Here is a 22,581-nt window from a genome sequence, read left to right on the forward strand (position 1 = left end):
TCCAACCTCTTGTGAGCTTCTAGCCAAGAACAATGCTTATACATAGCATCAGGGCATCGATCATCGCAACTACCAATATGTCACTCAGCTTTGATACCATATGCGCATCCAGGATGCTGTCGTTGTTGGTAGTAAAGATACCTTCTTAGGTAGTTGATAAGTACCGACGGGGCCGAGATAACCGTGCCGTAGTATCCGAAGTTACAACCAACACGAACGAAATCAGCTCAGATATGCAACTAACCAGTCGCTGCCTAAAGTAAAATTTACGCCTGAATGATTCTTAACGGGTTCAAGTGTTCACGTCCCAATCGTTCTCTTGACAAAACAGTGCAGAGATCATTTGCAATTGTCCCTGAGACTCTGAGCATCTTAAGTCTGCATACAAAATGGCCTCTGCCTTCCTCAAAGGCCTTCTACTTCTGTCTCTCGGTAGCAGTTTTGGCTGTGCCGAAAGCTTCAATTACGGCGACAGGGATGGCAATCTGTTTCTCGATCTTTCGATAACGGAAGCCCAGAGCAGTCGCCCGGAATGGGGGCTCGCCGAGCCTTGGACCAGTGACTACATTTCAGCCCTTCAAGAGAACAGATACGGCGACGCTATATGGGCGCGATATCAGATGTTTGGTGATACTTCGAATGGCACTTTCTTGGAGTATCCGCAATGGACGGTCCGCGAAGCGATCGAGGAGGACGCAATTGGATACAGACTCCATGCACGAGACAATTGGAAGTACGCCATGACTGTCTACGCCAATTCAAGCAAGAACACACAAAGTGATATACTTGACCTCATATTCGACGTCAACCGCAGGAGCTACTATCGACTCTGTAAGTTCGGCAACCTCTCGATATACAGTGCTTTAACTCACAGGATATGTAGTCAGAGATCAGTACCGATTGCATAAGCGTTTCCAACAAAGCGAACACGTCCTTCCGAACTGCGACTGTTGGAAGACTGCCCAGGATGAACTCGACTCTGTTTTGGAGCTCAAATAGTTGGCTTTGATGCCGCTTTGCTTCGAGATGGAACGTATCATAGCGGGACATTCTCAGAACCTCGTTTACTAGTCTGAGTTCAGGATAAGTTTAGTATACCTTTTGCGGAGATTATTTTGACACCTGAAATCAAGGTCTGATGTCTTATTGCTCCCTGGGGACATGGAAATGCAGGTTTCGACATTTCCGTTCAGTTTTCGCTCTTTTCCTACGTCCAATTATGATTGGACTTTATGTATACACTCCCAGACCGGTTTGGCAGCTTGGCCATACAGCTATATAGTCATAAACGTTCACCGCAGTCATGCGAACTCCTCGTTTGTTCCATTGACTTCTTCATTCGATAATTGCCGTTGTTTGGCGATTTCCATGTTTTCCTTGATCTCAAGGCAAGTCATCAGTACTTTCGACTCTAAGCTACTATATATAACATGAATGAAGAAGTACTTGAAACAGCCTCCAGTGGAAAGGGTAAGGCTTCTAGGAACTGCTGATCACAGCATATGTCTGGTGATACTGGAGCTAAGCTTATCGCAAACATGGTCCCATCCGACTCCATGCAGCGCATATAACTACTACTTCAGGCAAGGTTCCAGAACCGCGAGATTTTGTCGTCTGATATCAACCTGCACCTGGTGGTCACATGTTATCTGGGTATCTTATCAGAAACACCCCATGCGGTCATTTAGCAAATTTCATTCGTTGGATCTGTTGCCAATCCATGGCGCGTCAAACATTTCGCTCGCCAGAATTGGATATTTCAGATCTTACGATACGACGATAATTGACATTCGAATCAACCGCCAAGTCCACCGCTCTGTAGAATATGTCTTATAATCATCTTTTATTATTATGAGAATCTAATACGCCGTTGGGCACATGACATGTCTAGAATCAATGACGCTCTCTTTTTTCCCACTAAAATGTTGGGTCCTCTTGCTTGATTGGCTTCAAATCACCCTGGCCCTTGAACACCTCGAGAATCTTGGCCTGCTCCGTCAAAATGAATCTATCAGTCTGCTTTCCAATGTTTGCCAACTCTTTCCACCTGTTGAAATCGTCTGGGTTCCTCTTGTCGCCGTGTGCTTCTGACGCGTGCTCCCAATGGCCCTTTGAGAAGCCCAGCATACCGCTGATGGTCTTGTTGGTAATGTCGTAAACAAGAGATACAATTGTTCCAGTCTCTTCGAGCCAGTTGATCTGCCATAGCTCTTCTGGTCGAACGCATTGGTAGGCTACGGTTTGGTAGTTGATACGGCCAGCCATTGGGCCACCGTGAATGGCGTAGACGACTCGGTCGTTGGAGAAGAACCAGATTTCATAACGCCATTTCTCGGGGTTTCCTTCTGCGTCTGTGGCGTCGTAGTCGTAGATAAGATGAGTGTTGAGGATATCCTTCTCAAAGGTTGGGTGAAGGGGGGTGTTTGTCTGATATCGTGGCAGAGACATGATGTATATTAAAGGCTTTTGGTACGGATTTTAAGAACTTGGAGTAATTACAGAAGACAATACGAGACATCTCTAGACCAGTGCCAAGTATTTATACTCTGCGAGATCGCCTCGCTTAAGTGGCTTGATCTCTTGGTACGACGGAATGCAATCGTAACATCATCCGTCCTCTCGGGAAACGCGGACAGTAAGTTCCCACTAAAAGTGCTAAATGGATCAATAGGAAGCAAGGATCAGCTTGCTAACGTGTATATCCGAGAATTGATCTCAAGACGAGATCCATTATAAACTCAATTGATATCGTATGATGTCACCACGGGACTAGCAAAAGCACCCACAAAGCCACCGCAGATACCGCCATCGACCTCGGTCTGATGATGTCGGCAGTGAGAGTCGGTAGCACAGAACTACCTCATACATTAGCGGTGTGCACTCTGCTCAATGTCTCGTACAAGACGAAACGTTGCCCATGGCCAGAGATATTTCTTCTGCCACCAATTCAGGCTGCGGATATTAGCAGATTCATGGCATTTGAGTATTACGCAACTCACAAACTCTTCCGGCCTGCAATACGAGGATGCAGGGCCCAATTTCCTCCAACCACGGCCAGATGTTTCTCATCCATGAAGTCGGCTGGACTGTGTCAGAAAAGAATGACATAGCAACCTCTTGGAAAGGGATCGACAAAAATCACCACTATATCCGGGATGAATATCCATTGCCTTGAATCCCGGTTGCGGCGCGAATAAAGTTCTCGTCCACTCAGCTGCACCTCCAGTATCACCCAGTCCGCAAAGATCGCCCTTGTGAGTGATTCCCATTGGTTGAAAGTTTCGAAATCCAGAATTCGTGTTCGATAAATCAACAAATACGGCTTTTGGATCGATAGGGAATTGATGGTTCGCTTTGCTGTCCGGGGCTTCACGACGACGCTCAACATACTCGTGGATGCTCCGTAGTTGGTGGAGCGTTGGTAAGCGAGCACAAGCCCATTGAGAATATCTCTCTACCTCGTCAAAAGAGGCCGTCACAGGCCAACCAAGTGCCTGCGATAATGGTACTGGCCCCCAGACAGTCTTGATACTGTGACGAGCGACGAACGTGGTGTAATCTTTATCACTTCGGGCATCGCGCATCTTGCTCCAAGTTGCGGGGATCTGAGGCTCCTTGCTGTCTACGAGGTACTTAGCATACTCTCCGTTACTGACCGGTCGACCTTGAGCCTCGATTTCTGGAACAGTGATATCATACGGCTCGCGCTCATTGTCCCACGCAAAGAATCTATTTGGTCCATCGTCACCTTCAGGGTCATGGTATCCAATGGTGAAACTCTGCTCGGGGACCTTTATCCATGGATTCTGAAGGCGTCGTGAAGCAGCTTCTTTTGCGAGCTTTGAAAAGTCTGGCCTGGGTAGATTAGGAGGGGGAAGGACGTTCGGGCTTTGTATAGTCATGAACAGGAACGTTTCAGCATGAAGACCTACAACATATCAGCCACAGAACCACCAGCTGGTACAAACAGACATACCCTCGTGTTCGAAGCCTATCCAAAGAGCTCGTCCAATACAGCGATCTGCGTAAGGCCGTCCAGTTTGATAAAGTGATATGATCCGCTCCTTCACGCGTTCTCAATAGTGAAGAATGTCCCCAAGGCATGGAAAGACGTCTGGGAGTTCGCTGTGATCATGGCATTTGGAAGGATCATCAACATTAGGATCTATACCACGTTCGAAGATATGATGAAAATATGCTGGCTCAGTAGGCTTGCTGTTCGTTGCTCGCGTAAGATGAATGTCCTCACTAAGTCCATTATTAGCTAAGATTCAAGATGAAATAGTTGGAGTCTGACAAGGTTGGAATGTGGCCAAGGTAGAACAGCAATGGGTTCCTCAGAGGAATTTGTTATTCCATCAACGCATCGGGCAGTGTCATATTGGTCGTGACAAGATCCCAGACGCTCCATAATTGTTTCCATTCAGCCAGCGAAGGCACCGGGGCTGGAGCATACTGCTCTGGTGTCAGCGGGAAAGCGTATGGATTTTTAGATTCCATTGTGTTCTTTAAGTCTGTGGCCGTCGCAAAGATGAAGTGAACTAAATAAGAGGTCCGACGATGCGTAGTGATATGTTGAGCTCTCGGTCCCTCGGTCTGACCTCGAGTAGCAACGTCATCATTCACCAAGCTCCCCAGCAACAGCTCAGCGGTAAAGCTAAGACATGGCTTGTTCCTCTTTTCTAGATCTGGATTGGCCTAGTGTTCTGGAGACTGGAGCTAGTCATCTCAAGCATGAGACTTCCGATAGGCTCTCCAGTAGTCAAGTACCCATACTGATGTTGATGAGTGACAGGACTCAGTTCAGGGATCGTGATATCATTGGGCGGTCAAAAGCATGTTGTATGTAAGGCAAATCCGATTAAATACTTCTCAGACTTCATTCGTCGAGCAGCTTGTCGATAACAAATTGCTGGGAAATTATTGTGAGACATGATGACTGCGACCGGATCTACCGAAAGTTAGTCGCCGATCAATCACCATCTTATCTCGATAAGACTCGAGCATCTTCAATACTCAACACCGAATATATACCTGACATCCCATCAAGCACTATCTATCCCACAAACCTTGAGGCAACAACATCAATACATGGTTGAATAGTCGTTGACTCGACATATGAGACGCCGACTACCAACAAGTCACCATGCGAGACTCGGAGTACACCTGTGTCAACTGTTGAGCATGGCCTTCATTTGCCTATTGGAATGAATCAGTCAAAATTGGAAATATCTATTGTTTTGATGATTTCAAATTGGTCCATCATCTCAACCTCGAGTGATGGGAGCATATATTTCGGCCGCTTGTTGCGTCCTTACAACCCCTTGTCAGCGTAGGTAACTCTTGAGGTTGGAATCGGCCTCCTAATGTTCACGCAAGTCTACCCTTGCTCCGAACCAAGGTGAGACAGAAACCACTTGTTCAGACATTTCTTGTCTGTTTGAGGAAGTTGGCCAATGTGAGCCCATGCGACAACATTTTCAGGTCCTCGCACTGAGAGACAAAATCGCCCAAGGTCGCGAAACAGAGGAGAGACTTGATGAAGTTTCTCACTTCATCAATCTTTTATTCTTAATGGTGATCGGTAGGGCGCAACTAAAGATAGCAAGGACCGTATAAATTGCGAAGAGAGGCACGTTATCGTATTCGGGCCAACGCCTAGGCTCGGGTTGGCATTCGGGCATATTACTCTCTGTAAGTCATCATCGTGACACAGAGTCGAAATATGCAGGATAAGCGATTCTGTTCCGTATTCTTCCTTATAATCGCTAAGTCGTGGTGTCTTGTGATACGGAAGAGGCGAAACAAGGCAAGTTCCAGCCAGATCGCTATATGACGTGGGTTGACTAAGAGTCGAATCATGAGGCTGCTTATAGCACTATACAAATTTCCCTAGTGGGTGGGATGCTTTTTTGATGACAGATCATGGAATCATATCATTTTGTCGTAGGTATTTAAAGAGTGCGTTTGCGCATCTCCGCGGGAATCAGCATCTCCAAGGAACGACACGCATAATCCTCAGGTCATCAAATTTTCTTATACAATTCAGGAAATATAACATAAAGAAACAAAATAACTTTAATTGCGATGAAAATTTGAAACAGTACCTGTAGTACCTTATCTTCAATAACTGGAGAAAAGAGGGTTTTGGTCAAGTTTTACTGCGAATATAGTCCATAAGGTAGGAAGATGTTCAACGTCTTTGCGTAGCCGTGAACTCCCGAACAGTACGACCATAGACGCATTGACAAGTAATAATGCCGATATTTGTAACACCCGTTGCAGACGCCTGGCAATCCGACTCGTCCGCCCGATCGCCCATGCAGCGGAAATGCAATCGTCAAGCATAAGCCGAGACAGATCGGGACTTGATTGGAAATCAATGGCATCTCGTGATCCCGTCGAATACGGATGAATATGGAATACTTCAAGCCCAATACTCCACATCTGGTTTTCGCTTCAATGAAATATAACCCTCCATCATCTCTCATCGTTATTCCCATCGCCATGGCTACTACTAAGCTTCAATTCGCACTCCGCAACAAAAGAGTACTCTTCAGTTTAAAGCACTTCAATAGAACGTACGCAATGGCATCTGACGCACTGAGCTTCCCTTTCTTGCGCGCCTCTGGCCCCGAGCCACCCGCCGAGTTCGCCAAACTTCGAGCTACGAATCCTGTTTCCCAAGTCAAGCTTTTTGACGGCTCTCTCGCCTGGCTCGTCACTAAGCACAAAGATGTCTGCTTCGTAGCTACTTCCGACAAGCTCTCCAAGGTATGATCTGATATCATCTGATGGGCTCTATCGGTTCTAACCTGGCTCAAGGTCCGCACTCGCCAAGGCTTCCCTGAGCTTAGCGCCGGTGGAAAGCAAGCAGCCAAGGCAAAGCCGACATTTGTTGACATGGATCCCCCAGAGCACATGCGTCAGAGGTAAGCACCTAAACAGCCTTGCATACCCAGATGAACAGGGCTGACGCAGATTGAAGGAGAATGGTGGAGCCGACCTTCACCCCCGAAGCTGTCAAGAATCTGCAGCCTTACATCCAGAAGACTGTCGATGATTTACTGGATCAAATGAAGCAGAAGGGATGTGCCAATGGTCCGGTTGATCTTGTCAAAGAGTTTGCACTCCCTGTCCCCTCCTACGTAAGTCTCAACAGACTTCTATGACAAGAACATGTCTCATATCGGTCTAGATCATCTACACACTCCTCGGCGTTCCTTTCAAGGATCTCGAGTATCTTACCCAGCAGAACGCTATTCGAACAAATGGCAGTTCCACTGCCCGGGAGGCATCGTCCGCCAACCAGTAGGTCCAATTGTGAACCATCCCAGCATTGAAGTCTGACAACTCACAGGGAGCTCCTTGACTACCTTGCAACTCTTGTCGAGCAGCGCCTCGTAGAGCCAAAGGATGATATCATCAGCAAGCTCTGCACGGAACAAGTCAAGCCTGGAACTATTGACAGGTCCGACGCGGTCCAGATTGCTTTCTTGCTCCTTGTAGCTGGCAACGCAACCATGGTGAACATGATTACTCTGGTATGTGGTTCTATTTATACGCCTGCCGTCTATTTACTAACACTTTGTAGGGCGTCGCCACTCTGGCTCAGCACCCTGATCAGCTGGCGCAGCTCAAAACTAATCCATCCCTCGCGCCCCAGTTTGTCGAGGAGCTTTGTCGCTACCACACTGCGTCTGCACTCGCCATCAAGCGTACGGCTAAGGAGGATGTCATGATCGGAGACAAGGTAAGTACAACCCCTTATGCTTCAGGCATGGAGAGTACTAACCCATGTCAGCTTATCCGAGCCAACGAAGGCATTATTGCGTCCAACCAATCAGCCAACAGAGACGAGGAAGTCTTTGAGAATCCTGATGAGTTCAATATGAACCGCAATTGGCCTGCACAAGATCCTCTCGGGTTTGGTTTCGGTGATCACCGATGTATCGCCGAGCATCTTGCAAAGGCTGAGCTGACAACTGTGTTCTGTATGTATACATGCCTTGAATGTTTGAGATGCCTACAACTAACGGATTGTAGCAACATTGTATCAGAAGTTACCAGATCTAAAGGTTGCTATCCCATTGGAAAAGATCAACTACACGCCTCTAAACCGAGATGTCGGGATCGTGGACCTGCCTGTCACTTTCTGAGGATACCCAGAGTAGTGGATGTAGCCGTGTTCGCATATATCTCTGATTAGCAACCGAATAAATTGTCTCAACTCTACAAGCGTCGACCTGCGAACCGTGATTAAAACGATCCATCTATCTTCAGACAACATCACTTTTCATATTTTCTCTAGAAATGCTAATGAATCGATGAGTCCAGATGGTAATGCACTAGTGATTCTGCCTCTGAGTATTCACATGATCTTATTATAAAGGGCCAAATACTAGTTTCTGGATGCCAACAGTCAAGATTATATGACGTTCCAGTATTGATAGGCTGCTTTTCCCACTCGGTTAAAAGGTCCGATCACTCTCTCCATCTCCAACCACGACCGTGGTTTCAACAGTCTTGGTGATGCCATGCGGTTCCGGGAATGTCGCTAGATGAACTTGCGATCCGTTGTTACCCTCGTTTCTCTCAAGGTCTTTGCTATCTTTACCCATTCTACTGATGAGGTTGCTTCCGCGGGTCGGGACAGGTGGACCAGTAGTCACTACTACACGGGACGTAAGACCATAGTTTGTTGGATTGGACTTGTCCCGACTGCTAGAATACCATCCTTCTCCTTGACTACGCGAGTTACCTCGAACGACCTTGGATATGAGGTTTGCCATGAGCAATTCTATGTAGAGCTTGACGATGTATGCAAGAGGGGCAAATTGGACGTATCTGCTCAAGTGTCAGCTAAGGTCTGCTCGTAGTGCGCGATAGACTTACAGGTAAGGGTCTGGTAGACTAAGGAACCCTAGAAGAAAGATATCCATCGATGTCGAGATAAACACCATTCCAGCGTTGAAGTTGAATAATCTCCAGTATTTATTCAGGCCATCAGCAATCAGACGATACCGCACCAGGTATAAGAAGTACATGTTGAGCGCCAAGTCGATGATGAGGAAGAAGGTCTTCTCACACTTCTCGAAAATCATGTTCGTATGCTTCTGCGAAGGTGTAGCAGTGTCAAGGTGTGCGACTGTGAAGATGTAGCAGACAGCGCCATTGACACACAGAATGCAGACCACGAGCCCCCACTTCAGGTGTCTCGCTCGGCGTCGGTTCGTCATGATCAAAGATACTCGGTTGGCGATGATCTGAGGGAGTAGTTGCGTCTGGATCGACCATAGGATGACGGTAGCGAGGAGAAATCCCAGACTATTAAAGATGATGAGCAAAGGAGGCAACGAGAGGGGACGTCGAGGTACTCACTTTCCAGGGATGATACCATTGAGGTAGAGGAATGTGATGAGAGCAAATACGAAATTCACCACGGCCTCGGACCAGATCATGTAGAGGTAGGCATTGCGGAGGCTATGAGTGCGCCTGTAGATGGCTCTGGTCTGTGACACGGCCTTCGCAAACGTGAAGATGAAGACGCCGAGGAACAACCCATAGTAAACAGATGCTAGATCGATCATGCTGGGCAGTTGGGAAGACAAATGATGGAAGAACGCCTGGGTCAGGATAGGGCATGATCGGAACTATATACCTGCAGCCCTTTCTCAAGAGCCAGCTACAGCCTACGAATAGTTTTCGTATCGTGCATGAGCCCAATCTAAATTAGCTTTGCTAACGTCGGTGCCAAACATGCAACAAGCTCAGCTGTTCACCCTGTTTCTCGGTAGATGATGATTGTCACCGCTAAGGAGCAGAGTCAGAACACTAGCCGAGAGTAAACGGTGGCTTGAAGATCTACGAGCGCTAACCCTCAAGATGGGAAGTGCTTAGGAACAATGCCGGTGACACCCCACATAATTGACTTTACCAAGCATGAATAGGCCGTGATAAACCCCGGATTGTTGAAGAAACATGGAAACGAATGTCGTCGGTAATCTCTGCGAGTCAGCAAGACATCTCCAAGGTCTGGGATATGGTCCCCGACTCCCCGTAGACGATCACAGGGAGCTTGCGATACGTAAGAACTGACACAGATAAGCTACAGGGAATACGCGATTGGCGCATGCTGTGAAGATCAGCACAGGGACAAGGCGTTACCACCAACGCTGGAATTGCAGACAATGCGTGGCTTGAGTATCACCCTATTATTAGCCCAAGTTTCTTTCGACTTGAATTCAATTTCCAGTAGCTTGAAACAACAAACGCCTTTCCAGCTGCTATACTAATTGCCGGCTCAACGCTGAGGATACCGCGACGCACAGGCACCTCCTGAAACCCCAGTCCAGCGAGCAAGACGCTAACACAAAGTTTAAAGCTCGCATCAATACGAAGCAATTATAGGGCTGTCCATGTAGCATTCTGATCTAGTGTGACCTGAGCTAAGTTAGATCGCGCCGGGAGCCCTTCCGTCTGATGAAACTATCGATCTTGATCCTCACGGCATTTTGTATTACCGGAGGTCAGTGCGAACAGGATCGTTCTAGGCAATCTCATCCACGGCCAGCCGGTTGTGAGAACGCGGATAGATTCAGTATTGAACTCTACGATACCTTTGGTCAATTGGATGATCGTCACCATGAATATCTGGGAAGTTCTTTGACCTACGACCCTACTCCAATTCTCAAACTTCTCCCAACTCTATAACAACTTGGCCCGTCGCGATGTCTCTCAAACAACTATCTCAACAGCCGGTCCCGTATCTCTGTACCGCATCGTCGGTCAAAAAACGATGTCTTCTATACTCGCATAACTGCTCAATCATTTTTCTTACGACATGTGATGGCGCGCTCTCGCAAGCTTGTCTCAATGAATAGCCCTGTCAATCCATGGCTCACATGTTTTCTTAGCACGCAGCCGTCGCCCTTAGCCTCGGAAACACACCAGGGGTTCGTGTTTGTGTCTGTGCTGACCTGCAGAACTTGGGGCCCCTTTCGTATCCCAGCAAATTAGAGGCTTTTTAGGCACACACAATTGAGACTTGGGAATTGGCGAACGGGGGTTGTTCCTGGGCGGCTCTTCAGTGCCGACGTGCAATATCTGCTCAACACATTGTTCAGGACTAGAGGTGTAGTGTGGCGTAAAGTGTTGCGATTTCTCCATGATATGAGCATTTATGATCCGATTTGAGGGACGAAAACTTGGTGTACCGCCCTAGCCTTGTGTATGCAGTAGAGTTGGTCGAAACTTAGCGATGACTATGCCAGGTCATTCTTTGAACCGACCTCTTGGGTCACTTATCTTGCATCAGTTCTCGAAATCCGAGCTTAGCAAAATTGTTTTCTTCTTTCAAAAAAAGTTGTTCCTTCGACAGTGTCCGTGAACAAAGCTCGGCTGATGGCTTTCCGCTCTTCATGCCCGAGGGCAGTGACACGGAAAGAATTAGCTTAAGTTTTGGGTAAGGAACAAACACGTAGTTCAGGTACATCTAGGCCCTAGATTCTAGGGCCTTTATCAGGCAGATGAGAAGCTTGTACAAGCCCAGTCAGGGCAGTCTCGCGCAGAGTAAACCCCGCCGCAATTCACATAACGGTGGGAAAATTACACTGGCGAATGGAGACCTTTGCGCTCTTGGCATACAGATCAATTGGATTGCTTTCTTTGTTGTGTCCCAAAATGAAACAACTGTATCTCATGTATCATCTGAGGCTGAAGTTATCGTGAGGACTACAGCTTAGATAGAGCCCTCACGAGATCACTTCCCGCGATAGCCCGAATGAGGCAAACTTTTACGATAAATTTACTAGACTTCTCTCAGATTGTCCTCCTGTTATTCACCTTAGCGCTCTACACTGAGACATGGCGACGGCTACACGGCTTACATAGCGCTTCCGAGAGCGCCTCGCTAGGTGCGGAGTCCACCAAGCTAACGTTAGCGATTTACACAGAATATGCATCTACGAGAGCGAATCGCCAAGTCAACCTCTTGCGTCACTATCGTGATCGTCACCTCTTCAATCACCAATCCTATCCTACCCTCTCTTCCATCAAACTGAGCTAATCCAATACCTTGTCAAGAATCTATCTGAACAAATCACATTTGTGTCAACAACCCAATCATCATGGCGGCTGGAATCACCACCACGACTGTCGTCATGGCATTTCCCCTCCTCTTCGGAGTAACTGGCACAAGCATTGGAATCTACAGCTTCGTGTCTCCATACAATGCCATGCGTCTCTTCGGTCTTCACGCCCCAGCTGCTGATAAGACCTCTTCCTCGCAATCCGAAGCATTCCAGAAATCTCTCATCTACGCGACTGGACTACGAAACATCGGCACAGGTCTCAGCACTCTTGGCCTCTATGCGTTCTGGCAATTCTCCCCGATCTGCCAAGTGAGCCCACTAGCTGCGGCGGTTACGAAGAAGTGTCTGGGGATCTGCTTCATGTTCGGTACCTTCGTTGGAGTTGGCGATGCTGTTATTGTGCGGCAGTTTGCGAACAAGGAGTATGTTGAAGGGGAGGCAGAAGAGAAGGCTGTCAATGCTAGCATCAGTCATGGGATCACGGCCGTAATCATCCTGGCGACTGGGCTCTTTTTGTATTTGTAGGTCAGTGGGTTTGCGTAGTGGTCAAGCTGCATACGCTGCTGGAACCGGGCCTTTCCATCACTCATGTATAATATCTCGACTCATGTTTCATTAATCCTCCCGTCCACTCAATATCCTATCGCAAGTAACGCATCAGTAGATTGCAATAAAATCAGTTTCTCCTATGTCCATCTCCCTCATTACCTGCGCATGTTCTTGACTATCCTGCAAGATGACAGACCGCAAACCCAGTAAACGCTTCAGTGCTTATCATTCGAATCGGTATTGTCTCCAGTATCATGAATAGCATTGGGTATGGCTCTCTTCACTCCCTCAGGCAAACTTTCCTGAACTTTTTGTGGTAGCAGGGATGACTCCCCGCCCTTCGCATATGAGATGCCACCAGATGAACCAGGTGTAGACTCCGTGGGGTGAATCTGAAACGTTAGACATAATTATTTTCGACTGCTCGTAGAAAACCTACAGATTCAGGAAGAGCATGTTCAAGACCCTTGGGCATCTGTCGCTGAACACCTTCGGAGAGCTTGGAGGGAGCTGTGGCGTGAGACATGCCCTGGCCACGCTCGTTCTGCGCATAACCCGACATTCTCAAGGTTGGCGATAACTGATTGGTAGAAACGAGAAATGAGGTATCTTTCTGTTTCCCTGGCGAAAGATGAGAGTCTTGACGCTTAGACGGTTGTTCTTATATTGGTGACGAAGGACGAGTAAGCCAACGTCATGGATGTTTCATGCAGGGATGGATTTGAGAATCTCGATAATAAAACAAGCGTTATGATATCGCAACCTTTAAATAATATTTCCTCTCACTGTTATGGTCGCCTCATCCTATCAATGTCATGACTTCGCATCTATGACGTAGCTTTTTTATGCTTCCCCACAGTGTAGCCATTGGGAACGAGAAGGTTTTGTCGATCAAATTGGGGCTTTTAATGCCCGGCTGAATGGGATAAATGCTCCAGGTGCTCCAATATTGTGCATGAAAGGACAGGTGATGTTGTGCTGCGCTGGGCGACACGTTCATTGTAATCTCACCTCATTTTATAAGTCAAGACCAAGCATACAATAATTGGTCACCTCAGCTCTAGTCTTTTTTTACCACTGAAATCAGAATAAAAAAGAATATCAAGCTATTGATTGCACAATCACGGGGTCATCCAGACTCGAGCTTTAAGAATCACAGAAAATAGTGAAGGAATGCGGTGATGTAAGCTAAGACCACAATCGGGGTAAAATTAATAGATCAGATGAGATAGGATCATCTCAAATTCATGCATAAAATGTGGGACAACGAGCTAGCGCCTTACTGTTTATTTCTGTCATACGCCGCACTATGACCCACCACTTTGCCTTCCTCGCAAACAGCATGCCACGTGATCAGGCGTCACCGCGTAACTCTCAGTACGCGTCGCCTAAGGCACCTCTGGAGTAAATTGCCACAAATCACCAAGGCTCCTCACAGCATCGCTAATCGTTTGTTTCCAATCTTGTTTCACGCGGTGTGAAGTTATAAGTTCTGCTCCTATCATTTATTTGGCGTATCGAATCACAGAATGGAGTTGTCCGACGAGGACTTTGACTCTGGAGACGCCCTCTTTGACGACGTTGATGAAGATGACCTCATCTTTGACGAACTCGAAGAGGCGGGAGTGATGAATCCGCCCAAGAAGCATAGCAGAGGCAAAGAGAACGACATTCAAGATCAAGCGCATGCAAAAAAAGCGCGACATGGGTTCCTCAGTAGTCCCAATGGCCGACTTGGCGAGACACAACGAATTCAGCTTGCGCGAAAGCTGTTGGCCGACAAATTTGGCTACAAAGAGTTTCGCCATGAGCAAGAGGCTGCAATATCCAGACTTCTCGATGGAGAAAATGCACTTGCGGTCTTTCCAACAGGTGCCGGAAAGTCCCTTTGCTACCAGGTTCGTTTCAACTCTCTCGTCCCAACACCGTCAGCAGATGTCCCATACTGATACAAGCAGATCCCTGCCATCGCGTTTCCAGAAATGGACTGCCAGACAAAAGAACGGCAGACCAATGACTCGGGTATCACTATCGTCGTTTCGCCTCTCATTGCTCTGATGAAGGACCAAGTTGATGCGCTCAAGCGGAGAGGCATCGCAGCGGAGTGCATGGACTCCACGAAAAGCTGGGATGAAATCCAGAAGATCAACAAGGATCTGCGAGAGGGACAGCTACGACTACTGTACTGCGCTCCCGAGCGCCTCAACAACGAAGGGTTCGTTGAGACGATGAAGCGGGTCAAGGGAGGCGTTAGAATGATTGGCGTGGACGAAGCTCACTGCATCTCAGAGGTATGTCCCTCCTCCGTTCACTGCAGCAAATTTCCTGATCTTGTTACAGTGGGGGCATTCCTTTCGCCCTGACTACCTGAAAGGTTTGTATCATTGCGCCGGCTGAATGGCACACGCTGACTTAAGATAGTTGCCCGCTTCGTTCAGGAGATCAAGGCCGAGCGAGTCATCTGCCTGACAGCCACCGCTACACCACCTGTCGTCAAAGACATCTGCCAAGCTTTCGACATTTCCGATGAAGGCGTTTTCAGAACATCAGTGTATCGCCCTAAGTGAGTTCTTACTCATTCTGCATACTCTGAGATCTTTGCTAATACCGCCAGTCTTCGACTCGAAGCCGAGGCTGTTAAGGCCAAGGATGACAAGTATGAGCTTCTATTCAAGTTCTTAAAAACGCACCCCGGTTCGACACTCATCTACACCACTCTCCAGAAGGTTGCCCGGTCTTTTTCCCCTACTGTGATTTCACAGCGCTGATACTTCACGTAGCAAGCCGAAGAGCTGGCGGCACATCTCTCGAAGCAGGGAGTCCCCGCCGCCCACTTCCACGCCGGTATGAAAATTGATGAGAAGAGACTGATTCAAGATAATTTCATGAGTTCTAGAATACAAACGGTGGGCTAGACTCGATCCAATGCTGGAGGACACTACTTACAACGACTCAGGTGGTTGCAACTATTGCATTTGGCATGGGTATCGACAAGTCAGGTTGGTCGGCGCGATTCCCTCTGCGAGCATATGGCTGACGAGTGCAGATATTCGAAACATCATCCACTGGGATATCCCGAGTACCGTCGAGGAATACTGCCAGCAAGTCGGCCGTGCCGGTCGTGACGGCAAACCAAGCTACTGCATGCTCTACCTCTGTCGAGAAGACTTTTGGATCAAAGAGAACTTTGCGCGCGGTGACCTGCCGTCTCGCACCTCGTTACGTAACCTCCTCAAGGAAATCTTCGATGGCGACGTTGTCAAACTGCCGCTCGGCGAAACTTTCAAAGTCAGTCACTACCACCAATCATCGCAATTCGACATCCGCATGAGTCCCCTGAGTGTCATCTACGCTGCGCTGGAGCTCAGGTTCAATCTCATCCGCGCGACAACACCAGAGTACAGCTCTTACAAGTTCGAGGCACATGGACAATACTACCCCCGCCTCAAGAGCATGAACACGCCAGAGAGCAAGGCCATTCTGAAGCATGCCAAGAAGGCCAAGAAATTCCACTCGATTGATCCAACGAAGGTCGCCAACGATGAGGGTCTACGACGGAACGAGATCGTCAACCTCCTCAATGATCTCAACAACAGTGGTGCTATCGTCCTCACGGTCGGTGGAGTCGAGCAGAAGTACAAAGTGATGGGCAAGCTACCAAAGACAGATACAGCAATCGACGATCTCACAGACAAGCTCTACGAAGACCTTAAGAGGCGCGAGAAGCAGGCTCTCGATAGACTCAAAGATGTCATTAATTTTGTCACAGCCTCAAAATGCTTCGGCCTGTCGATCGCACAGCATTTCGGCATGGATCTCCCAGAGAACAAGAAGAAATGCGGACACTGCACGTTCTGTCTCAGAGGTGCAGCTGTGAAGCAGCCACCTTGGACACCCAAGCAGGTTGACAGAGCAGCAATCAACAAGGTACTGATATCAACAGACATCCGAGATGATGCGCGTTTTCTGGCGAGGATTGCGTTTGGCATCAAGAGCCCGCGTGTTGGCAAGTTGAAGCTAGACAGGTCTCCAGCGTTCATGTCCATGGCAGATCACGATTTCGATGTACGTGTGACTATTTATAGTGATGACTGTTACTGACAATTCTACAGGCAATTTTGAAGGAGTTCAAGAAGGCTTGCCATGAAAAGGACGAATGATTGGTGTTTACAGATGGCGCTACCCGGGACGGTGTTTCAAGTGGTGTTTACTGCGATCAACCGGCTGACGATGTTCCCCGCGTCGGGGTACTTAATGATGGGAAAAAAGGAATATTGGGGCTCTGACAATATCGGGAAGTAATGTGGAATGGATCTTGTATCGCGTACATGAATTGAGGTCGCATGTATATTAAGATCGGATTCGTATAACGCATAAATGCGAATACAACAGCATGATTCACTTCAAGATGGGTCTGGAGAGGAAATGACACGCGTCAGGACAAAAGACCAGCAAGCAGGCCAACACATGACCACCTCCAATGGCCGGAATAAACCCGAGAACAAGTGTCGCTTTGGCCGTTTTACGTCGCGCGATCGATTGAGCCCTCGAAAGGGCATTTTCCATCGTCCATCTTAGCCCTGTTTGTGGACTGTTTGACCAATTTCTTAGCAGGGCTGACATGGTCTTTGCACTTGACGGAAAACGAGATGAGCAATACAAGGGTGCACTGTCCCATCATGCGATATTGGCAGGGACCTCGTGTAGCCAGAGTAGCCCAAACGCGCATTCAAAAGACGACGGATTTTTTTTTTTTTTTGAAACGGGCAGACCGAATGCTTTGTTCTAGAAACTACTTCGGTCGGGGTGCGCTATTTTCCATCCCGTGTCAAAACAAGTCAGGTCGAGTCGAGTCACTCACTGCGGCGTCGCCTAAAAAAAACATACATAAAACGGATCCGAATTGCCGGAATGGCGTCATTATGGCAGATGATGTCTGTGAGCACTTGACCAGACATCAAACGACCTCTGAATAGGGTGACCGAAGTTGCATTCACTTTGGCTTCTTTGTTATTCCCTGTTTGAGGTTTCTTTTTTGTTCTCTTTTGGGGACGTGGTTGTTTATGCTGAACCGTTAAATGCAGGGGAAAAACAGGAAAATGATGGCGTCAGTGCACTAACAAGATGACAGGGGAGGCTATAGCGGTTTCGGTGTAGCCAAACTCCAACTGTCAGCGAACAGACGATGGATCTCAAGGACCACGGATACAGAACGTTAATTCAATCTTCCTATCTCGAACTCGATCTGGACCCCGACATTTGAGTTTCTTGTGTCTTTCTATTTTTATGAAAGATCCAGATACGAGTGACATCCATGCTCCCTGCTTCCCGTGGGGTACCTACCTACATACTGTGCTGTGTTGTCCTTGGGCGATACTGTGCTGTAAGTCCCCGTAGGTCCGCTGTACACACAGTCGCGTGCTGTACGGAGTACTGTGTACCTACATTGGACGGAGCAGTGGGTGGGGCGGGTCAGGTTTCTACTTGTAACGCTCCAAGCCAGGCTCTAAAATTAAAAAAAGGCGCTTTGTTTTCTTTTTGACGTAACGGCCCGTTAAATCGAGAGTAAGCCACGATCAAAACATGGATGCCTCTGAAAGACTTTTTTCTTTGAAGAAAATGGAAATCAGAAATAGCACGGGATTGCATGTACGTTATTGCCCCCCTCATGATAATGGGTGGACGCAGCAGAGAAAATTGCGTGTATACGAGGCTTGTGCCCATCTGTCACGCTCCCAAAAATAGCATCGCCCTCTCGTCTCTTCTGACTTTTTGGCTGACAGGATTAGCATGATGAGAGACTCTACGTCACAGACCACAAACATCAACCAACCAATTCTGCAAAAGCTGGCATAATATGGAGACACTAGTTACGCGGCGGAGGTCGATCTCTCTCTCTAGGCCTAACAAGGATGATATCCATGTTCTTTTCCCTTCCCTTCTCTCACTGTGTTTTTCTAAGCTTCACAAAGCAAGTTGACCTGTGTCCTTGCCCTGTACTGTACTGTACCGACCCCCTCTAGCAAGCTCTGTCCAGTTTTTTTCACCTGATTTTTCCCCTTCTTTCTTCTCCCTTCGCTTCCTTTTTCGTGTCTATCACAGAATATCCTCTCGTTTTTTTGTATCGCATAACAAAAGTCGGCATCATATCTTGACCAAAAGAGGGTTTACTCCGTCCATCGTAATACCAATTTATTTTTTCTTCTTACCGTCCCTCGTTTAATTCCCGTTTTAGGCGCCGCATTGCATCACTGCCCGGCACTTCCGATAGCGAGCTCATCTTATCGCATGTCATAATCGGCAAATTTATCTGGGGATTGTCTTTTGTTGTAAAAAGAGAAAGAAGACCACGGATATCGTCGCACATAATAACTCTCACTTGCTCAGTTATTTTTTGGAGTATTTTTTGGACTGAGGGCAGAGAAACAAGAGTGTAATCATGGGTCTTAATCCGCCAGGCCAAGGCAACGGCCCAGACTATGATGCGCCACGGGAAATGCAAGATTTACCGGCTGGCCAAGCTGTAAGTTAGCTCTCTCAACAGTGAACCCAACCTACGTATGCAATTACACAGCGATTCTAATCTTGCGCTTTCTCTGCAGTACCACTTTCGCGAATCTGACGAAACAGCCGCCGCTCGAGTTTCTCCTGTGAGCAATCCTTACGAACCAGACTACGATCAATTGTCTCCCCCTCCGACTCTGGGCGCACAACGACCCGTCCCCGAGCAGAACGAGTCGAGCCGCGATCTCCTACACAGTTCGTACCATGGCAGCCTAGGCCAGAACAGCTTCGATGGCCACAGTTTTGGTCACAACAGCTATGGACCTGGTGGTTTTGGTCATTATCCTGCTGATCAGCACGGTCGAATGCCTGGATCTCCCGGCTACGAATACCCAGAGCCCGAGTACGATGTCGAAGCTTCACGTTTGGCAGAGTCTCGACTCTCGGTCATGCACCGCGCGCCTACGATGCAAGATTGGGGCCAGAATGGCGAGGCTCTCTCGGTTCCAGACTTTGCCCACGGGCGCCCCGACTCAACGTACCAGGAATTCGATGTCGACGAGAGCTGGATGATGCGACAGCAGCAGAACCAGCTCGTAGGTGGTCTCGGTCGCTCAAAGACCCGCAAGGTCAAGCTCGTCCAGGGCTCCGTTCTCAGCATCGACTACCCCGTGCCCAGCGCGATCAAAAACGCCGTTGAGCCGCGATACCGAAACGGCCCCGGAAGCATGGAGGAGGAGTTCACAAAGATGCGCTACACAGCTGCTACATGCGACCCCAACGATTTCACCCTGCGAAACGGCTTTAACCTCCGGCCCAAGATGTACAACCGTCATACAGAGCTGCTCATCGCCATCACCTATTACAACGAGGACAAGGTGCTACTTGCGCGTACCCTCCATGGAACGATGCAGAACATTCGGGACATTGTGAACCTCAAGCGCTCCAAGTTCTGGAACAAGGGCGGCCCCGCGTGGCAGAAGATCGTCGTTTGTCTCGTCTTTGACGGTCTCGACAAGGTCGACAAGAACGTTTTCGACGTCCTCGCGACGGTTGGTATCTATCAAGATGGCGTTCTCAAAAAGGACGTCAACGGCAAAGAAACCGTCGCCCATATTTTCGAGTACACCAGTCAAGTCTCCGTAACGCCCGATCAGCAGCTCGTTCGTCCCGATCCCGACAAGCCTCATCGCAATCTGCCCCCCGTACAATTTATCTTCTGTCTCAAGCAGAAGAACAGCAAGAAGATCAACTCGCATCGCTGGCTCTTCAATGCCTTTGGCCGCATTCTTAACCCGGAGGTCGCCATTCTCATTGATGCCGGAACCAAGCCCGGCCCGCGCGCCCTGTTGTCCCTCTGGGAAGGCTTCTACAACGACCGTGATCTCGGCGGCGCCTGTGGAGAGATCCATGTTATGCTTGGCAAGGGCGGAAAGATGCTTCTCAATCCGCTCGTCGCGGTGCAGAATTTTGAGTACAAGATCTCCAATGTCCTCGATAAACCGCTCGAAAGTGCCTTTGGATACGTTAGTGTTTTACCTGGTGCTTTCTCTGCGTATCGCTTCCGCGCTATCATGGGCAGACCTCTGGAGCAGTACTTTCACGGCGACCACACGCTCTCCAAGTCATTGGGCAAGAAGGGTATTGACGGCATGAACATCTTCAAAAAGAACATGTTCCTTGCCGAGGATCGAATTCTCTGCTTCGAGTTAGTCGCAAAGGCCAGTCAAAAGTGGCATCTCAGCTACATCAAGGCCTCCAAGGGCGAGACTGATGTTCCCGAAGGCGCTGCTGAGTTTATCGGCCAGCGACGTCGATGGCTCAACGGATCTTTTGCCATGTCGCTCTATTCCCTCATGCACTTTGGTCGAATGTACGGATCAGGCCACAACCTCATTCGTCTCTTTTTCTTGCACATCCAGTTCGTGTATAACTTGGTCAATGTCACATTCTCCTGGTTTTCACTCGCGTCCTTCTACCTCACCACCACCATCATCATGAAGCTTGTCGGAACGCCCCAGGTTCTCTCCGGATACCATGGTTGGCCATTTGGCGATACAGCCACGCCGATTGTCAATGTCCTGATCAAATATATATACATCGCCTTCCTCGTCCTCCAATTCGTCCTCGCTCTCGGAAACAGGCCTAAGGGCGCACAATACACTTACGTCCTCTCATTCATGGTCTTCGGTCTCATCCAGCTGTATCTTCTCGTTTTGACCGGTTATCTCGTGTACCGAGCTTTCACTGGAACGCCCATTGAGGATCAGATCTCCTTCTCGTCTGGTAAAGCCTTCTTCGATAGTTTCTTCGGGGGCGATACTGGAGTCGCGGGTCTGATCATCATCGCCCTCTTCACCATCTACGGTCTCAACTACATCGCTTCCTTCCTCTACCTCGACCCGTGGCACATGTTCCACTCATTCCCTCAGTATCTCGTCCTCATGTCAACTTATATCAACATTCTGATGGTCTACGCCTTCAACAACTGGCACGATGTGTCGTGGGGAACAAAGGGCTCTGATACTGCCGAAGCTCTGCCTTCAGCCATGATTGTCAAGGACGAGAAGGGTAAGGAAGCCGTGGTTGAAGAAATTGAGCAGGAACAGGAGGATATCGACAGCAAGTTCGAGAAGGTCGTCTGGCGAGCTCTCGCACCCATGAGCGAAATGGCGGAAGAAAAGCCCGAAAAGAAGGACGTTGAAGATTCGTACAAGTCTTTCCGAACTGGTCTTGTTATTCTCTGGCTTCTCTGCAACATTGTTCTCATCGTCGTCGTCACAACGGACGACTTTATCACTCTGGGCGTCTCGGTAAGTCACTTACTCTCTCCTGTCCTTTACAACATACTAATGCTCCGCTTAGAAAGCTTCAGAGGTCCGCACGCCTACATATTTCCGTGTTCTTCTTTACTCGACAGCTGTGCTGTCTATTGTACGCTTCTTCGGCTTCCTCTGGTTTATTGGACGAACCGGCATCATGTGTTGCTTTGCGAGACGATAAACGGGGGAGAACGTTTTGTCGTGTGAAATGTGTTAATGAACTACATAATCTTGGGGTTATAGGAGAAAATTCCGGCGTGATGCTTCTTTTCTAAGAGTCTTTGTTTCGGTTTGGGATAGGTTTGAGTTAATAGTGGCATGCAACGACTATTACTTATCGGCGTTGCATATCAGAGGTAGATTGCTTTCGGATTCTTAATCTAATCCATATTTTTGTATTCATGATCGTAATACATGCGCGCAAATACTTGACGCCGAAGATGAAGTCCCGAGACCAACATGAACATCCCTGGGTTTGTGAAACATCCCGAACTTCACTACCTTTCTACTTGATATGTTTCCACTATTGGGCCAGTTCTTGCTGAAAGTATATTCGCGGTCGGTTTTGTAGACTATCATGTATCGTCGCGAAGAGAGTCAGCTTCTAGTCAAAC

The 22,581-nt window shown here is 48.2% G+C and overlaps 9 protein-coding genes across 9 annotated transcripts; 5 read left to right on the forward strand and 4 right to left on the reverse strand.

Moving 5' to 3' along the window:
* Positions 1-389: 389 nt before the first annotated feature.
* FSUBG_1455 (uncharacterized protein) lies at positions 390-999 on the forward strand (the record flags this gene model as incomplete). Its single annotated transcript, XM_036679123.1, has 2 exons — positions 390-831; positions 884-999. 2 exons carry the CDS (start codon positions 390-392, stop codon positions 997-999), a joined length of 558 nt encoding a protein of 185 aa, XP_036542929.1.
* Positions 1,000-1,917: 918 nt separating this feature from the next.
* On the reverse strand, positions 1,918-2,448 carry FSUBG_1456 (phenolic acid decarboxylase padc; the record flags this gene model as incomplete). The annotated part of the gene is made up of 1 exon (XM_036679124.1): positions 1,918-2,448. The coding sequence occupies one exon, from the start codon at positions 2,446-2,448 to the stop codon at positions 1,918-1,920; it is 531 nt and encodes a 176-aa protein (XP_036542930.1).
* A 290-nt stretch (positions 2,449-2,738) lies between these two features.
* Positions 2,739-4,500, reverse strand: FSUBG_1457 (uncharacterized protein; the record flags this gene model as incomplete). Its single annotated transcript, XM_036679125.1, has 7 exons — positions 2,739-2,819; positions 2,901-2,952; positions 3,000-3,081; positions 3,143-3,928; positions 3,977-4,021; positions 4,172-4,248; positions 4,457-4,500. The coding sequence occupies 7 exons, from the start codon at positions 4,498-4,500 to the stop codon at positions 2,739-2,741; spliced, it is 1,167 nt and encodes a 388-aa protein (XP_036542931.1).
* Positions 4,501-6,507: 2,007 nt separating this feature from the next.
* FSUBG_1458 (cytochrome P450 monooxygenase 55A1) lies at positions 6,508-8,159 on the forward strand (the record flags this gene model as incomplete). Its single annotated transcript, XM_036679126.1, has 8 exons — positions 6,508-6,774; positions 6,826-6,932; positions 6,989-7,148; positions 7,199-7,311; positions 7,361-7,544; positions 7,595-7,753; positions 7,805-7,994; positions 8,047-8,159. The coding sequence occupies 8 exons, from the start codon at positions 6,508-6,510 to the stop codon at positions 8,157-8,159; spliced, it is 1,293 nt and encodes a 430-aa protein (XP_036542932.1).
* Positions 8,160-8,471: 312 nt separating this feature from the next.
* FSUBG_1459 (uncharacterized protein) lies at positions 8,472-9,590 on the reverse strand (the record flags this gene model as incomplete). Its single annotated transcript, XM_036679127.1, has 3 exons — positions 8,472-8,847; positions 8,896-9,327; positions 9,382-9,590. 3 exons carry the CDS (start codon positions 9,588-9,590, stop codon positions 8,472-8,474), a joined length of 1,017 nt encoding a protein of 338 aa, XP_036542933.1.
* A 2,538-nt stretch (positions 9,591-12,128) lies between these two features.
* On the forward strand, positions 12,129-12,617 carry FSUBG_1460 (uncharacterized protein; the record flags this gene model as incomplete). Its single annotated transcript, XM_036679129.1, has 1 exon — positions 12,129-12,617. One exon carries the CDS (start codon positions 12,129-12,131, stop codon positions 12,615-12,617), a length of 489 nt encoding a protein of 162 aa, XP_036542934.1.
* Positions 12,618-12,856: 239 nt separating this feature from the next.
* On the reverse strand, positions 12,857-13,203 carry FSUBG_1461 (uncharacterized protein; the record flags this gene model as incomplete). Its single annotated transcript, XM_036679130.1, has 2 exons — positions 12,857-13,033; positions 13,081-13,203. 2 exons carry the CDS (start codon positions 13,201-13,203, stop codon positions 12,857-12,859), a joined length of 300 nt encoding a protein of 99 aa, XP_036542935.1.
* A 967-nt stretch (positions 13,204-14,170) lies between these two features.
* FSUBG_1462 (ATP-dependent DNA helicase Q-like 3) lies at positions 14,171-16,801 on the forward strand (the record flags this gene model as incomplete). The annotated part of the gene is made up of 9 exons (XM_036679131.1): positions 14,171-14,539; positions 14,600-14,932; positions 14,982-15,015; positions 15,063-15,204; positions 15,256-15,367; positions 15,422-15,547; positions 15,598-15,640; positions 15,688-16,706; positions 16,754-16,801. The coding sequence occupies 9 exons, from the start codon at positions 14,171-14,173 to the stop codon at positions 16,799-16,801; spliced, it is 2,226 nt and encodes a 741-aa protein (XP_036542936.1).
* A 2,279-nt stretch (positions 16,802-19,080) lies between these two features.
* On the forward strand, positions 19,081-22,148 carry FSUBG_1463 (chitin synthase; the record flags this gene model as incomplete). Its single annotated transcript, XM_036679132.1, has 3 exons — positions 19,081-19,164; positions 19,244-21,958; positions 22,011-22,148. The coding sequence occupies 3 exons, from the start codon at positions 19,081-19,083 to the stop codon at positions 22,146-22,148; spliced, it is 2,937 nt and encodes a 978-aa protein (XP_036542937.1).
* Between the last annotated feature and the right edge of the window lie 433 nt (positions 22,149-22,581).

This window comes from Fusarium subglutinans (assembly GCF_013396075.1).
Source record: "Fusarium subglutinans strain NRRL 66333 chromosome Unknown NRRL66333_c0000008, whole genome shotgun sequence".
Classification (NCBI taxonomy): Eukaryota; Fungi; Ascomycota; class Sordariomycetes; order Hypocreales; family Nectriaceae; genus Fusarium; species Fusarium subglutinans.